The sequence below is a fragment of the Phalaenopsis equestris genome, unplaced genomic scaffold, assembly GCF_001263595.1.
Source record: "Phalaenopsis equestris unplaced genomic scaffold, ASM126359v1 Scaffold233918, whole genome shotgun sequence".
NCBI lineage: Eukaryota > Viridiplantae > Streptophyta > Magnoliopsida > Asparagales > Orchidaceae > Phalaenopsis > Phalaenopsis equestris.
This window is the reverse complement of record NW_018251848.1, coordinates 239865-253530: the sequence shown is the minus strand read 5'-3', so window position 1 is coordinate 253530 and position 13666 is coordinate 239865. Positions and strand designations below refer to the sequence as shown.

At 39.1% G+C, this 13666-nt stretch overlaps 1 protein-coding gene across 3 annotated transcripts in view; it reads left to right on the top strand.

The window, feature by feature from the left end:
• Positions 1-13114, top strand: part of LOC110038799 (molybdenum cofactor sulfurase) — a 170145-nt gene extending 157031 nt beyond the window's left edge. For all 3 annotated transcript variants that reach the window (XM_020743701.1, XM_020743702.1, XM_020743700.1), the window contains 2 exons: positions 11833-11943; positions 12830-13114. In XM_020743701.1, the coding sequence (XP_020599360.1) occupies positions 11833-11943; positions 12830-12976 (258 nt within the window). In that variant the 3' untranslated portion in view covers positions 12977-13114. The remainder of the gene's footprint in view (positions 1-11832; positions 11944-12829) is intronic.
• The last annotated feature ends 552 nt before the right edge of the window (positions 13115-13666 follow it).

Below are 13666 nucleotides of genomic sequence, written 5' to 3'. Positions count from 1 at the left end.
ACTTTGTGTATTTGATGTGTGTATGTGACGAAAAAGGTCGTGACGATGTCTTCCTAAGGCTTGAAGTCCTATTTGGAACATTTTCCTTGAATCTACGCAACATAGCTCATAACCGCTCGTTCATAAGACGATGGTCTTGTGTCAAGATGCTAGACATCAAAGGAAAATAGGAATTGGCTGGAATTTCTAGAAGGGTGAGTCTCAATTCTAGTTTTCTAAGATGGTCCATAGGAATTTCTAGAGCTAGAACCTAGGCTCTACGGAGGAGAAGAAAAGGCCTCACAAAAATGAGGTCAACAGGGTGTCCTCACACTCTTCTATTCTTTATTTCCATTATATTGCTAGCTCATGATCTCGAGGACGCACGATGGCACCATTCAAGGGCTTCTAGAAGGTGTTTGGGAAGTATATCTAGTGGGGAATGATAATTCTCCAGTTCAATAGGGGTGGATGAGGATAGCTATCATTCGACTCCTGTCCCAGCCAAAAACGGTGGAACGATCCACAAAACTACTATGTACAGATGATGAGAAGATTCACCACATGTTCTTGAGCAAATTACAGACACACCACTTGCAAATGAAGAGAATGCATTACTCCTTAAATAAGAAATTAGAGAATACAATCTAAAAAAACACGCGAACAAAGCTAGAAGTGTCTTAAAATAGAAAAGCACAATATAAATAGTCTCCCGAAATGAAAATCAGAAATAAGTTATAAATAAAATAAAAGGACCCTTGCAATCTGAAATAGTAAAAAGATTTTCTAATTTAGGACTTTTATTTATTTGGGTTCCTTCAATGCAAAATACACACCCTTCACGGATAGAAATTGCGCCTGTTCTGCGAAGGCGTGATTGCGGAACCCGTGAACTTGCGAAATCCCGCAAAAATGAGATCACAAGATTCTATGCGGGATGTTCTTGCTTAACTTTAGCTTGTTGTTTAGTGAGATAAAATATAGGTAATTTATCTGTTTAAATCTTTTATAATTTTTGCTGTAGAAACATTATTAAATGGCAATGCCGCGACGAGGTTAGCACTATGGTTCTTGTCAGAGAATACTACTATATTAGAGCAGTAAAGAGAAGGACTAATGAACTTGAGAGCTTAGCACTTTTATGCTGCCTTGGTAGTGTTGCACTTGCAATGCTTGGAATATTAAAGAAACACTCAAAAATTGAGTGCAGCTAGAAGGTGTTATGGAACACCAAAAGATGTTAGAGAAGTTGCAGAAGGGATAGCGGGTTTTTTTTGGCCAAAAGTTTTTTGGTAAACTTTTGATTGGATACAAGCTGCAGGATCAAGTTTGTTGTGATGTCGTTCCTATGGGTGCATGTCATATTTTGTTAGGCTCACCATTACAACACAACGAAAGTACAGGTCATGACGGCTACAAAAATACCTACACATTTAACAAGGATGGGAAAAGTATTGCCTTGCCACCAAAGGAGCCAGCAAATGATGAGCACTCATATAGAGATTGGAGCTATCGAGCATCATGCTACCTTTCTACATGCTATGAGAGAGACGCCAGTGAGACTAGCCTTGATAATGTTAGAAGGCGTTGAAATGGATGAACCATTACATAAAACAATGCAACCATTATTAGAGGAGTTTCAAAATGTCTTGACGAACAGTATGCCACCTGAGTTGCCACCTTTGAGAGAAATTCAACATGTTATATATCTTGTGTTGGGATCAGTGCCTCCCAACCGACCTACCTATTGGATGCGCCAACAGAGTATGATGAGCCACAAAAGCAGGTTAAGGTTCTAATGGCCCAAAGATTAGTTCACGAGAGCTCCAATTCATATGTTGTGTGTTGCATGTGCACAGATAGAAGGGCTATGAACAAGATCACAATCAAGTATATGTTTCTTTTTCCTAGGTTAGATGATCTGCTTGATGAGTTGTGTGGCGTCAGTTTTTTGTCCAAGATTGATTTGTGTAGTGGCTATCACCAAATCAGGAGGAGACAAGGGGATGATTTGAAGACAACATTTAAGACACAATATAACTTGCATGAGTAGACGGTCATGTCTTTTGGCCCATCTAATGCCCTGAATACTTTCAAGTGATTAATGAATTAAGTTTTTTGAGCCTTCAATGGAAAACTTGTGGTCGTCTACATTGATGACATAATGGTGTACAACAGTTTAGAGGAGAAACATTTGCAGTATTTTTGTGTTGTTTCTGAGGTTTTTTTTATTACAATAGCTATATGGCCATTCAAAGAAATGTCTTCTCTTACATTGCAGATGTGTTTTTTGGGATACATCATTTCAGCTATCGGCATTCATAACCCAACAAATATTGAGGCTATTGTATAATGGCTCGGACATCATTTATTTACTCATGTAAGCCAGTTTCATGGTCTGACTTCTTTTTATATAAGGTGTATCAGTATGCTCAGGTTAGTATTGATGCTTTGAAGAGATAAGTGACCTGCGTCCTTTTGCTTCTAGATTTCAAACAAGTGTTTGAGGTAGAGTGTGATGCATCTAATGTGGGAATTGAAGCTGTGTCAAGTCAAAGAGGAAACCACATTGCTTTTTTTAGCGAAAAATTGAATGATTATAGGTGAACGTACTCAACGTATGACATGGAGTTTTATGATATCGTAAGAGTCCTTAGTCATTGGAGTTATTACTTGTTGGCAGTTGAATTTACTCTCTGTGATGAGCACATGACACTGGGATTCTTGAATAGTCAAAATAAGCTAAAGGGTAGACATGAATCATAGGTGGAATTTCATCCTTCATTTTACTTTGTGCTCAAACATTAGGCAGAGTGTCAGAATAAAACAGCTGATATGCTGAGTCGTTGCCACATATTACACATGGCAATGTGGTCAAAGTTGTTGGTTTTGAGGCGTTGAAAGATTTGTATGCGACTGATGCAACTATTCAAGATATTTGGATCCAGTGTTAATATAGACCGTTCGAGCAATATTATTGATCGGACGGATATCTATTCATGCATAACAGATTTTGCATCTTTTGGAGTTCCGTCAGTTAGTATTTTACTTGAGTGTCATAATGGGGGAATAGTAGGACATTTTAGTAGAAAGAAGACTCTCTCCCTAGTAAAATAGAACTTTTATTTGCCATAATGGTATGATTTGTGGAGAGACATCAAATAATGTTGGGTATGTATTTTGGCCTAGAATTGAGAACAAATTATAGGGCTATGCACTCCCATTCCTCTTCCAGAGGCACCTTGGTTTGATGTGAGCATGGATTTCGTGGTGGCCTACCTCGGTCACAATGGAGTAAGGATTCTGTCATGGTTGTGGTAGGCCATTTTCTTTAAGACGATGGATTTTTTTTCTTGGCATAAGGCGATGGATTCGTCACATATTGCAAACTTGTATTTCAAGGATGTTGTTTTTCTTCTTGGGATACTCTGAAGCATCACTTCGGACTGGGATGTAAAATTTTTTGACCACTTTTGGAGTGTTCTATGGGGGTAAGTTAGGTATAAAGTCTTATTTTAGCTCAAAATCTTACCTTTAGACATATGGGCAAATCAAGTTTGTAAACATGCAAAATAAGTTTGTAAATCATTGTTTGGGAAACCTTCTTAGATGCTTTATCGATAAGTGCATCAAATATTAAATTTATTTTCTTTCTCAAGTGGAGTATGCCTATAATCATTCTAATAGTTAGTTCGTAACCCCTTTGAGATTGTGTATGGGCAGAACCCTCTTATACCTTTGGAGTTAGTCCACCTGCTACCGGCTATTAAGCTTAGCATTGAGGCTCGAACCTAGGACATTCAGATTCTACACAAGCAGATCAGAAAGGAAGTTGTTAAGCAGAATACTGAAGTTGTATTTTGGGGAGCTTATTGCCCACATTGCGTTTTGAAAAAACAAAGGAGGATGTTTGGAGGATGCGTTTGCATTGCGTTTTTAAATAATCCGTTTAAAATTTTTACTAAAGCCGAACGAGGGATCCCCTTGTGGCCTGCGTTCGCTGAAGAAAAGATAACTCCCGTGCCCTCATCCTATGCCATCGTCCCGTGACCTCATCTCGTGCCTTCCTCCCATTCTTCTTTGATCGCTATTGTCTCCCTCTCAAAGGTCTCTCTCGATCGTTGCCTTTCTCCTTCTTCTCCATCCTTCCTACGATCTTTTGTTGCAGTGTAGTTACGCTCGAGTCTGGTGCAATTGACATTTTTATGAGATCTCGTTTCCATTTGGCTTTGAGAAACTTGTGATGGTTACGTCTGTGGTGATTTGTGATTTTCGTTGCGTGGTGACTTCTGATGGTTGCGTGTCTGACTTTGAGAAGCTTATGATTTGTGATGGTTTTCATTTGGCTTTGAGAAGATTTGAGTGCTGTTGTTGTCTCTTCCAGCAATCTGCTAAGCTCTAAAAGTGACAAATCAACTTCAAGTTTGTTGAGGACTTAAAAAAATTGGCATTACTTCTTAGCTCAGGCACATTGGCACTTGCATTATATATGGTGGTTGTGAGTAGTGTTTATGGTGGCTTTGGTCTGCTCTGCTGCCTTGTGTATAGTTTGGTGGTGGATGTGAGCTGTGCTTGTGTGTGGTGACTGTGAGAGCAGTTTATGGTGGATTAGGTGTGCTCCGCAGGACTTGGGTGTGGGTTGGTGGTGGATGTGAGGTGTGCTTGTGTGGTGGCTGTGGATGTGAGCTGTGCTTGTGTGTGGTGGCTATGAGAGCAGTTTATGGTGGCTTTGGTGTGCTCTGCAGGCTCTGGGTGTGTGGGTTGGTGGTGGATGTGTGCTTTGTGTGTGGCGAATGGTGGCTTGGGTGTGCTCTGCTGGCCTTGGGTGTATTGTTGGTGGTGGATGTGAGCTGTGCTTGTGTGTGGTGGCTATGAGAGCAGTTTATGGTGGCTTTGGTGTGCTCTGCAGGCTCTGGGTGTGTGGGTTGGTGGTGGATGTGTGCTTTGTGTGTGGCGACTGTGAGAGCAGTTTATGGTGGCTTGGGTGTGCTCTGCAGACATTAGGTGTGTGGGTTGGTGGTGGATGTGAGGTTTACTTGTGTGACGACTGTGAGTGATGTTTATGGTAGTTTGGGCGTGCTTTGCTGGTCTTGGATGTGTGTGTTGGTGGTGGATGTGAGTCGTGCTTGTGTGTGGTGGCTGTGAGGGCAGTTTATGGTGGCTTGGGCCTGCTTTGCAGGCCCATGTGTGTGGTTTGGTGGTGGATGTGAGCTGTGCTTGTGTGTGCTGGTTGTGAGAGCAGTTTATGATGGCTTGGGTGTGCTTTGTAAGCCGTAGGTTAGTGGTGGACGTGAGGTGTGCTTGTGTGTGGTGATTGTGAGTGGTGTTTATGGTGGCATGGGTGTGCTCTGCTGGCCTTGGGTGTGTGGGTTGGTGGTGGTTGTGAGTTGTGCTTGTGACAGTCCGGTCGATTTCACTGCCGATTGTGATCAGGGTTCGACGACATCCCAACCGGACAACGTTGCACGTGATATGCTTCTGCATTTTAAAATAAATATTACCATAGTTTTAATTGTAATTTTAATACTCATTCTTAAGTGAAGTGTATAATCTCTTTTTTTTCTGTTATGAAGTGATTTTCTTTTGTTATAAACAATCAAATGTATAGTCATTACATTTTTGTTGCAAACAGCACAACTGTGCAGCGATAGAGTGGTCATTTATTTGGAAATACTTGCAAATCAGCTATTTTTCAAATCAGCGATAACAGCTGACAGCGATACCCAACACCACAGCTTCAAGAATACTTATTTATTTAAAAATAATGAGAAACACATCATGCTATTACCTGTCAAATATGCTAGAGGCATAGACGATGCTAGAGGCATAGACGACGTAGAGGAGGCGGTAGTCTCGAGAGCCACCTTCATGCAATCTGTGCAGGATCTTACTACAGAGAATTGAGAAGGAGATTGAGATACCAACATCTATACTGCTATTCCTATGTGACTTCCAGGACGTGATGACTGATAGACTTTCAGGAGTGCTTCCACTGAGGGATATTCAACTCACTATAGATTTCATACTTGGATCAGTGTTACCAAATCGACCCACCTACAAATTGAGACTTGTAGAGTATGAGGAGTTGCAAGGATAGGTACAGGATCTCATTATAAGAGGTTTGTTCAGAGAAACTACAAGTTCGTTTGTTGTCCTCATTTTAATGGTACCCAAGAAAGACTGATTGTGGAGGATGTGTCTTGACAATAAATCTATCAACATGATTACTATCAAGTATCAGCTTCTTATACCTCGTCTGGACGATCTCTTAGATCAGTTGCATGGAGTTATTGTCTTTTTCGAGATCGACTTATGCAGCGGGTATCGCTAGATTCAGTTGAAGCGAAAGGATAAATGGAAGACCATTTTCAAGACTCCAGATGAATTGTAGGAATGCACAATAATGCCATTCGGATTGTCTAATGCGCGCCCAGAACTTTCATGAGATTGATGAAGTAGGTATTCCGTGCTCACTTCAATAAATTTAATGGTGGTTTACTTCAATGGCATTCTGGTATATAGTAGATTGGAAGAGCACTTACACTACCTAAGTACGGTCTTTGATGTTTTGCAATAAGAAAAGCTATACTCCCATCTAAGAAATGTCATTTTCTTACAGCACTTTATTATTTTTTTGGGTTATATCGTGTTTTGTGCAGGTATTCTGATGGATCTTACAAAGAACAATGCCATTGTGTGTTGGTTGCATGACAACCTTTCACCAAATCGAGACAGCTTCTAGCACTAGCATTATTTTACTGGCAATTCGTCAAGAGTTTTTGTACCATCACCGCTCCCTTGATATAGCTTTTGAAATGAGAGAAATTTCCGTGTGCAGATGCAGCTCATACCAGTTTTGACACACTGAAGGAGGTGACTCTGGCACCTGTTTTGGAATTGTTGAATTTCAATCAGTTAATCAAGGTAGGCTGATGCATCAAATGTGGGGATAGAAGCAGTGCTGAGCCTAGGAGGCCACCCCATGGCCTTTTTTTATGATAAGTTGAATGAGTCCAAGAGGAAATGTTGGATGCAACATAAGAAGTTCTATGCTATTGTGAGGGCTCTTGATCTTTGGACTCACTACTTACTAATGACTGAGTTCACTTGATTCACAGATCATGAGGCTTTGAAATTCTTGAACCGCTAGAGCTAACTGAAGGGCCGACACTAATCTTGGCTGGAGTTCCTAGCATTGTTCTAGTTCATGCTTAAGCATAAGACAAGAGCCAGAACCATGTAGCAGCGCACTGAGCGGTTATCACTTGCTAATCACTGTGATGCAAGAGCGAGCCATAGGCTTTGAGATTGTAAAAGAGCAGTATGGGACAGATAACAATTTCAAAAATATCTTGGAGTCTGCAAGACCGATGTTTACTTGTTTCACCAGAGTAAGTTGTGTATTTCTAGATGTTCATTGAGAGTGTTCTTTATTCATGAAAGCTGGAATGGAGGACATGTAGGACATTTTGGCTGAGATTAGTCTTTCGTACCCGTGAGAGGATAATTTTCTTGGCCCCGACTGACCAGAGATGTCGAGCAACACGTCAGACAATACCAGATTTTCATATGGCCAAAACTAGGGATAAAATGCAGAATTATACACCCTGTTACCAGTACCAGAGGCATAATGGGTGGAAGTTAACATGGATTTTGTGATGGGCCTTCCGGGGATTGTTAACGTAACAAAGATTTCGTTATGATTGTTGTGGATTGATTCTCGAAAATGACGTGTTTTGTACCCTGCTATCGCTTGTCGTCAATTCGTACTTCAAGGAGATTGTGATGCTACACGAGATACTCATGACCATCATTTTCGACAAGGATATCAGGTTTCTGAGTCACTTACGGAGGACCTTATGGGGGAAGCTAGACACTAAGCTTCAATTCAATTCAAAAGCTCACCCACAAACGGATGGTCAGAAGCAGGTTGTGAACAGGAGTCTTGGGAATCTTCTAAGATGCTTTGTGGGAAAGAAAGAGTATTAAGCTGTCGGATTTTACTCTAGGTCAAGCTGAGCTTGCTCACAACAATTTCGTGAGTCAGATTACAGGACACATCCTATTTGAGATTGTGTACGGGAGCAACCTGCTCACTCCACTTGAATTAGTACCTCTCCTATCGAAATTTGAGATTAGTGATGATGCCGAGAAATGAGTAGATTTAACGGCTCAACGAGGAGGTTGGGAAGGAGATCACTACTAAGCAGAACCGCAAATTCCAAACACGCGCAATTAAGGCCAGGAAGAAAGCGAATTCTTAAGAAGAGGACCTAATGTAGAGCTGACTAAAGAAAGAAAGATTTTCTATAGGAGTATTTGAAAAACTCAAGCCCAGAGCAGATACATTTCAGAATACCCCGAAAGCTGAATGACAACACTTATAAGATCGACCTATTAGGTTACTACAATGCGTTTACTGCGTTTAATGTCTAAGAGTTGACACTGTGCTATGACTGGCCAGAATCTTCAACAAATGAACTCCTCCCTACCATGGGAGATTGAGAGGGCTAGGGTCCAAATTGTGGCCCAACTGATTCGGTAAAGAGGTTGATGTGCTACGACGGGCCATAATCTTCGAGAAATGAATTCCAAGCTTTCCCAACATGGGAGATTGAGGGGGCTAGGGACTAAACTGTGGCCCAACTGATTCAGTAAAGAGGCTGCAGATTCCGCAGGGAGCTGAACCAGCCAAATCATGCTTGGGATTTAGAGCTGTTGCCGCCCATGGGGAGGAATCCCCTCCTAGTTATATTTTATTATATATACGTTGTTTTCATTTTTAGGGTTTAGCTTTTGCTTATTTCAGATTTCTAACCATCTGCGTTTCTCCCTTGCTAGGGCTATATCCGACGACTGACGATACTCCACTTGTATCCTGCTCTGAGGTAGTGGTTATCATGAAAAAAATCCCTCCATATTCCCCTTCCTAGCTCGCTGCCCTGTTCCCTTGATTGTCTCAGCTGCCTAACATATTCTTTGATAGCTTCCTCAAGATGGTTGATTTTATCCTTGAGAAGAGACTTTTTTAAAAAAGAGGCTTCAAGTTGTTGTTTCAAAGCCGCGAGTTCAGCTTCTGCGGTTTCCCAGCCTGAAATGGATTCTTTTGTAACTTTTGCATGCTGCTTTATCAGATCTTCTTTCGCAGCAACATCTTAAAGAGTAGCAGAAAGCTTCTCATTTAAACTCTTAACAGTTTCATGTCCTTCATTACCCTTAAACTCTTGACAGTTGCATGTCCTTCATCACCCTCATTAATCAATGGAACTTCTTGTGAGTGGGCATGTTTTTCAGAACTTTCATTGAAAAAGAGCCAAGAACCTCTTGCTCCTCTCTCATTGGATTGAGTGAAAAACTTTTCCCTGCCATCTTAACTTCAAACATCTTTTGGCCTGTAGTATCCTCTATCACACAAGCCTTCTCCATGAACATCACTTTTAATCCCTTTTCTATTAATTGACGAACCTTGAGCAAGTTTTGATCAATATCTTGTACATAGAGAACATAGGTGATCAACTTGGTTTCTGAAAAGCCTGCAATGGCTACGGTGCCCTTTCCTTTGACTGCAATATATTTAGCATTCCTAATTTTGACCTTCTTGGACTCGGTGCCCTTCATAACTCATTGTCATGTGTCATATGATTAGTGCAGCCACTATCAATGAGCCAGTTTTCACTTGCTTTATAACTCATTAAACAAGTTATAACGAAAAGCTGGTCATCTTCTTCTTGATTTGCCACTTGTGTTTCATCTCTTTAATGCTGATCTTTATTCTTGCAAATGACAACTTCATGTCCCATTTGATTGCACTTGCTTCACTTTGCATTTGGACTTCTCCAACATTTGAAAGGAGGATGACCTTTTTTGCCACTATGTTGACATGGAGGGTAATCCTTTTTTACTCCTATTCTTTTATTTTCAGTTTTTCTTTTGTTCTTAGGTATAGAGCTTTGTCCACTTGTAGCTTGAAACTCAATGTTCTTGGTTCTTGGGCCTCCTATTCTTTTTATCATCTTGATGCTTGACTGGTAGAGCTCCTTCGACGGCTCCTTTTTGCCTCATTACACACCTCTGCTCTTGTCATTGTAAAGCACTTAAGAGTTCTATCAAAACAATCTTTGACAGATCCTTCGTGTTTTCTAAGGTGGTGATGGTAGCTTCAAATCTTTCAGGCACTATTACAAGAATTTTCTCAACAATCCTTGAATCTTCCTGAGAAGAACCCAATAATTTAACACGATTTGCTATGTTGAGTAGTCTGTTAGAGTACTTCTTTATGGTTTTTGTCTCCTTCATCTTTTGTGGTTCAAAGTCACGAACCAAGTTTAGCACCTGGATCCCTCGAATTCTTTCGTCTCCTTCATACTCAGTTTTGAGATATTCCCAGACCCCCTTTGTCGTTTTCAATGACATGATACAAGTGAAGATCGTGGAGGAAACTGCAGCAAACAGGCAGGCTTTTGCCTTGGACTTCTTTGTCTTCCTCTCCGTTTGTGCTTTACTTTGTGCTACGATGGGATTGTCAGGGAGAAGAGGAATAGGGAGAAGAGGAATGTTATAGTCTTCTTCCACTGCTTCCCAGAGATCCAAAGCTTCTAGGTATGTCTCCATGCGGACTGCCCAGATCTGGTAGTTATGTCCATCAAACACTGGTGGAGCAACTGAGGAAAAACTAGCTTCAATCTCCATAACTGCTCAAACTCAAGCACAGGTCCCTTAAGACAATTTTTTCTGTGTTTTTTCTGTGCGGACTCCTGACGTAGCTCTACGTGTCGCAGAGGTTATTCCTGAGTTATTTTCAGGTTATTTATGGGTTATTTTTAATAATTCCAAAATAACCCTCGGTCTTTATTTTTGGGTTATTTCTGGGTTATTTCGGGATTATTGAAAATAACCCCGAAATAACCTGAAAATAACTCAGGAATAACCTGCAACGCACGTAGAGGTATATTAGGTGTCCGGACAGAAAATGCGCGCCACTTAAGAAGAGAGCTTAGATACCAAATTGTTGGTTTCTTGAAATGAGAAAGAGAAAAAAAACTAAAATTTCTTGTTGCAGATTGAAGGAAAATGAGAATCACATAATTTTTGTGTAGCCTTACAAATATTTAAAGCTTGGAGCTAATAACAAACCACCAAGAAAAAAAACTTGAAAAACAGCCAAGAAAGAAACAACAAACAAAATTCAAGAAAATAGCAACTAATTCCTAAGATTAAGGAACAAACTTGACTCAATTAAACTTAAACTAAATCAGCAGTCCTAGGCTTGTATTGCAACATAATCATATGAGATACCTTTGAATGATATAATTTGAATTCCTCTTCCCTATTTTCTTTTCTTTCAATTCTAATTTCTCATTCTATTTCCCGTTTTTCAGCCGTCTCAATTTTCATATGGTTAATTAAATAGAAAAAAAAAATGAATCTCTTAAGATTTGTTCCAATAGTTTATCACTCCCTTCCCATTCTGCATAAAAATGTACTGGATTAATAAATGTTTAGGAGATCCATTAACATTTTGTGCAACTTCTGCTGCTCTGAAATATGTTTACTGGTGATCATATTAGCGTTCATGGTTCAAGCAGAACTATCAATGCACTTATTACCACCATTTTTGTGTCAGAATATTGTAGACACTAGTACTTGGATAATTTTTTATCGTCTTAAAAGCTATGTAATTATTTTTTATTATTGCTTTGTTTGATCTGCTTTCTTCTAGAAGAATTGTGAAGCAAAACCGTATGATCTAGTATGTTACCGCTGAGATCTGCATCATATTCAGCTTACAGAATGTTATCAGCTCTAGTAATGAAATTTTTGGAATTTGCATAATCTTATTGCTTTTTTTTTCAGTCCTTAGGTGGATGCAATCGCTGCCAAATGATTAATATTGATCAAGAAAGTGGAGAGATTCAAAAATCAAAGGAGCCTTTAGCAACTCTAGCTTCATATAGACGAGTGCAGGTTCTTATTTCATCTATAAATCGTCATCTATGCATCCTATATATTTTATCCTATATTTCTGAGCTCATTTCCCCAATAAAACAAAATATCATGCATATTTGCCTATTTTCACTATTATGAGGCATTTAAGTTCAAACTTTGAAAGTGTCATAAGTAATATTATTTGGATTTCAAAGTTTCATAGAAGTATTAAATTTGACATGTGAAGTTCTACAAACACTTCGACAAAACGTAACAAGAACCTCGCTAAATCATTTGGTCTACGGGATCATGTTAACTTTCAGCAATGGATCGTGCTTTTTGTCCTTGTAAATCTATACAATTTCATGACAATCACTACTTTAGTGAGCTTCAGTAATGTCACAAGAGAGCATGCTCCTATCTAGTGAGTAATTTAACGTACAAATGGCATTTGAACACATCATTGCAATGGATACAAAATATTTTGCCAAAAATTAAAGAAATATTTGGGAAGCTCTTGAATAAATCTTAAATTTTAACTACCCACCTCATTAGTGAGTTTGAATTTTATATTTTTAATGGTAACTTCAATATGAATTTTTATTTTTTAGAGAGGACGAATGTGCATAAAGCTTGGTGTTATAGGTTTTTCATGCTAATCTGTTGGTTGTAGCTTTTGGCTTGGGTGTTGGATTTGTATGTGCAGCAAGCCTTGGCCTGTTGGTGGTGTGGTCACTGTAAGCCCCTCAGGTCAAGGGTTCGATCCCACCTTGACGCGGGGGCTCTGGAATTTTAAGTACATTGCACGGGCTCTCATCATGGGGCTAAAAAGCGCATGGGAAATCGATATTTGGCCTCTGCAAAATATTGATTTCCTATATAATATATATATTAATGCAGTTACTCATTATGTGAATGTTGGCAGGGGAAGATTTTGTTTGGTGTTCTGTTAAGATATGAAAATCAAATGCCAGAAGACGCTGAAAATGGTACTGAAGAAGAGCATTGGCTTGAAGTGGGGCAGAAGGTCCATCCTTCTCTTGTTATTAGTTCAGAAAGTCTGCAGATGTAAATTAATAATCATAAAATATGCGGCAATTTGACCGTTGGATTGAATTGGATAACAGATGAATTGGAAAATATGTTAAATCCGTTAACATTAATGCCCTTGAAGATGCGGAAATAAATTCCACATGGAAAATGTAACAAATTTTAACTTTTTAATTAGGTGGTAAAGTTGTGGAATTGCAGTGAGAAATGAGCATTTAAAGGTTAAAGGTTATGATATACAGTTTAGATATGCTATTATATGTGACTTGAATAACTGTTAATATTAATTTTAAATTGGATCGATCAATTGACATTTTGTTGCTTCGAAACTAGAGTGGTCATTTTTTATTTTTTATTAATATAATTTTACATGTAAATTCTGGATATTATTTAATTCGTTCAAATGCGTTTCAAATTGAGTTGAATGCGATTTGAAAAATGCGTTTATTTTCATCTATATGATTATGCATTTATATCAACTTCATAATTTTGAATGAGAAATCGCTTATTTTCACGTGCGTTTTTTCATCTCGAAAGTCTGAATAATTAAGATTTTAAATAAACAATCTTGTTTCTTTTGACCCATTTGTATGTATAGTGAAAAATAGCTTTAGTGTAATAATAATATTCACTCCTAGCACAAAAAGCGATATGCCTGTTATAGGAGTTCTGTATTATTTAGCATTTTATATGCTATTTAAAATATGGATCA